This window comes from Sinocyclocheilus grahami, unplaced genomic scaffold (assembly GCF_001515645.1).
Source record: "Sinocyclocheilus grahami isolate Dianchi unplaced genomic scaffold, SAMN03320097.WGS_v1.1 scaffold16.1, whole genome shotgun sequence".
Taxonomy (NCBI): Eukaryota; Metazoa; Chordata; class Actinopteri; order Cypriniformes; family Cyprinidae; genus Sinocyclocheilus; species Sinocyclocheilus grahami.
In genome coordinates, this window is record NW_015505195.1 from 3,412,796 (window position 1) to 3,415,487 (window position 2,692).

A 2,692-nucleotide genomic window follows, 5' to 3' on the forward strand; every position below is an offset into this window, starting at 1 on the left:
CCCCCCTTGTTTACAACTCTTGAATGAATTTGATTATAATATTTTTGTCAAGGTGTAACATGCAGAATATCATTTTGCTGTCATGTGAAAAAAATAGATAGGATGCCATTTCATGATACACATACATTTGTATATATTTGTGTTTAGAATTACCTTAAAATACGTTTGAAAATAACAATTTTGAAAATAAGGAGTACATAAAGTGTTTTAGTACTTTTTCCTTGATTACACCACTTGACATTTTAGCCTCATAAAATCAAAATATTTTTTAAAAAATGGTATAATGTGTTTCAAGAATGTATGAAACCAACATATAATACAAAGATTAAATTGCATTTCTAAGAACTTAGCACGTTTTAATACTATCTTTTAAAATAATTTGATTAATATTATTTTAATCGAACATCCTTATTTGTCATTTATTTTAATGTGCCTCCACAGACTGCAGTTATTCATTCCTTTATATTTTTGGGGGTCTTAACGTCTGAAATGGCCACATGTGTTCGCGCCTGCTCATGTCTTCATATTGTATTTGGACACCTGTGGAAATGGCTCGAACACTGACCGGCTTTACTGGAGAGAAGCTTATATACTAAAGTAATATATTCTGAATGAGCAGGTCACATTCACAAACCCTCTGCTCTGTTTATGGAGCAATTTCTTAACCAAAAACAGGCCTCGCAGTACTCGCGCATTATGAATTACATTAAGAATGCACAGGTCATGCCCTGGACAATGGGGCCATTAATTATATAAATCTCCAGGAAAAGATCAACATTAATTTTCAAAACAAATAGAAAGGTAGATTGGAAGAAAGTTTGCGTGCATAATGCATTAACTTTCGATTTATATTTAACAAAGCATTTCTGCCTATAAATACACAAACGCTGTATTGAATGAGTGAATAACCAGCACTCTGTTTTAAAACTTGGGATAGTCGATATTACATATGTTTGATGGAATATAATGTATCTGTCCTTATGATTTCCTCCTCGACCGATGATGAATTCTCTCCTCCATGCACTGTATATGGCTCAGATGAAAGCGAAACATTAATTGCGTTAAGCAGCCTCGCGCAACTTGCCAAATCATAATGAAGTAAATATGCTCGATAACTACTTTAACAGTTCTCGTCTCAATGAAACTCGATCTGTTTATGGGGGTCCGTGATTTTTTTCCCATATAAATGCATTTGAAGTCTATTCACCCGTGGGGCTTCCCCCTTTTTCCTTTGACACATAAACTGGCACTGCACTGGCAAGATTTTAGCTGTATTTCGCTTGGCACAAAAAGTAATTTTTCTGGTCCAGATTTCTACGATTACATGACAAGAAGTGACACGTGGCTGGCTGGACGCCACTAAACAATTATTGTTTTAAAATAGATATTCTGTTATGGCTCAATTGATAACTGAAATGCAACAAATATAATAATTATATTAAAATAAGTTGTTTTGAAGTATTATACAAATGTCTAATGTTTATTCAAATTTACATTATAACTTTTATTTTTAGGTATATTTGTTAATGATATGAAGAGGAACAAGATCATGCAGAACAATTAAATAAGAAACGAAAACCCTACTGAACCTCACAGCAAAAGTAATTGATGTTTTATGTTAAAATAGCAATTTAATGTTTTAATTTGTTACAAAATGCACACCTATTTTAGTGGCCAAATACAGTTATGTTTCGAATAAATTGTACTCTGAGAAAACGATCGTACAGATCAAATTAATTGATCTATTTTTAACCTTTTTTCCTTTACTTCTATTCAACTAAAAAAACTTTCAAGTTAAATTGAACTATCAAGCATTACAACCATTCCAATAATTTCGAATCACAGTCTTTGAATTGAATTATTACAGTTGTTGGTAATAAAAGCACCTCTTTAAAATAGAAGAAGCGGAGAAGATCAAACAGCGAACCAATCTCCTATAATAATATCATGCAAGATAGATCTTGACACGCCATTTAAGAGGTTCTGCAAAGGTGAGTGCAGTGCGCGCAAAGCAACTTCACAAATGCGCACTAGACAAACTCACCGATACGGGCTTGTCACATTTCCGCGTGCTCTGGTGCGTGTCCCGCGCTGAGCCCACTTGAAAGAAAGCGCATAAAGTTACCAACCATCGTAGTCCCGAGTGACAGTTCATTTCGAGATGATAGGGCACAAGACACCTGATGACACCTCACGTTTCCCTTAGCTCCGTTACCTCTGTTGTTTACAAGTTTCTCCTGGTTTCACAGCACAAATAAAATGTTTTCCGCCGGTGATGATTGTGGGCTCACATTTGCCGTCTCGAAAGGAAAGCATTCTGCCCCTCCGCCATTCTCCTGACCCAGACTTTTAAAGGGATTCGCGTTCTCTCTCTCTCTCTCTCTCTCTCTCTCTCTCTCTCTCTCCAGCTGCCCAGCTGTGGAGAGCACAAACTCTACGCTGCGCCATGAGAGTTTCCCGTTTAACTGCGCAGAGAACGTGAAACGCCTTGAATGTTTCCCCCTCTGCTTGTTAAGAGGAGGGGAGAGCAGGTTCTTTCGGAGGACGAGTGTTTAACATTTCGACGGTCATGGAACACAGCATTGATCTACATTGATTACTGAAAAAATACCCTGGTCTTTAGGTGGTTTTCATTAGATGTATGAAGAATTTGTAAAAAAAAAAAAAAATGTATAGGAAGAGCATAATGTTA

At 36.1% G+C, this 2,692-nt stretch overlaps 1 protein-coding gene across 1 annotated transcript in view; it reads right to left on the reverse strand.

Moving 5' to 3' along the window:
* The window catches only part of LOC107548850 (metalloprotease TIKI2-like), a 65,574-nt gene extending 63,274 nt beyond the window's left edge, over positions 1–2,300 (reverse strand). The window contains exon 1 of the mRNA XM_016229675.1: positions 2,045–2,300. Coding sequence (XP_016085161.1) covers positions 2,045–2,155 — 111 coding nt within the window. The 5' untranslated portion in view covers positions 2,156–2,300. The remainder of the gene's footprint in view (positions 1–2,044) is intronic.
* Between the last annotated feature and the right edge of the window lie 392 nt (positions 2,301–2,692).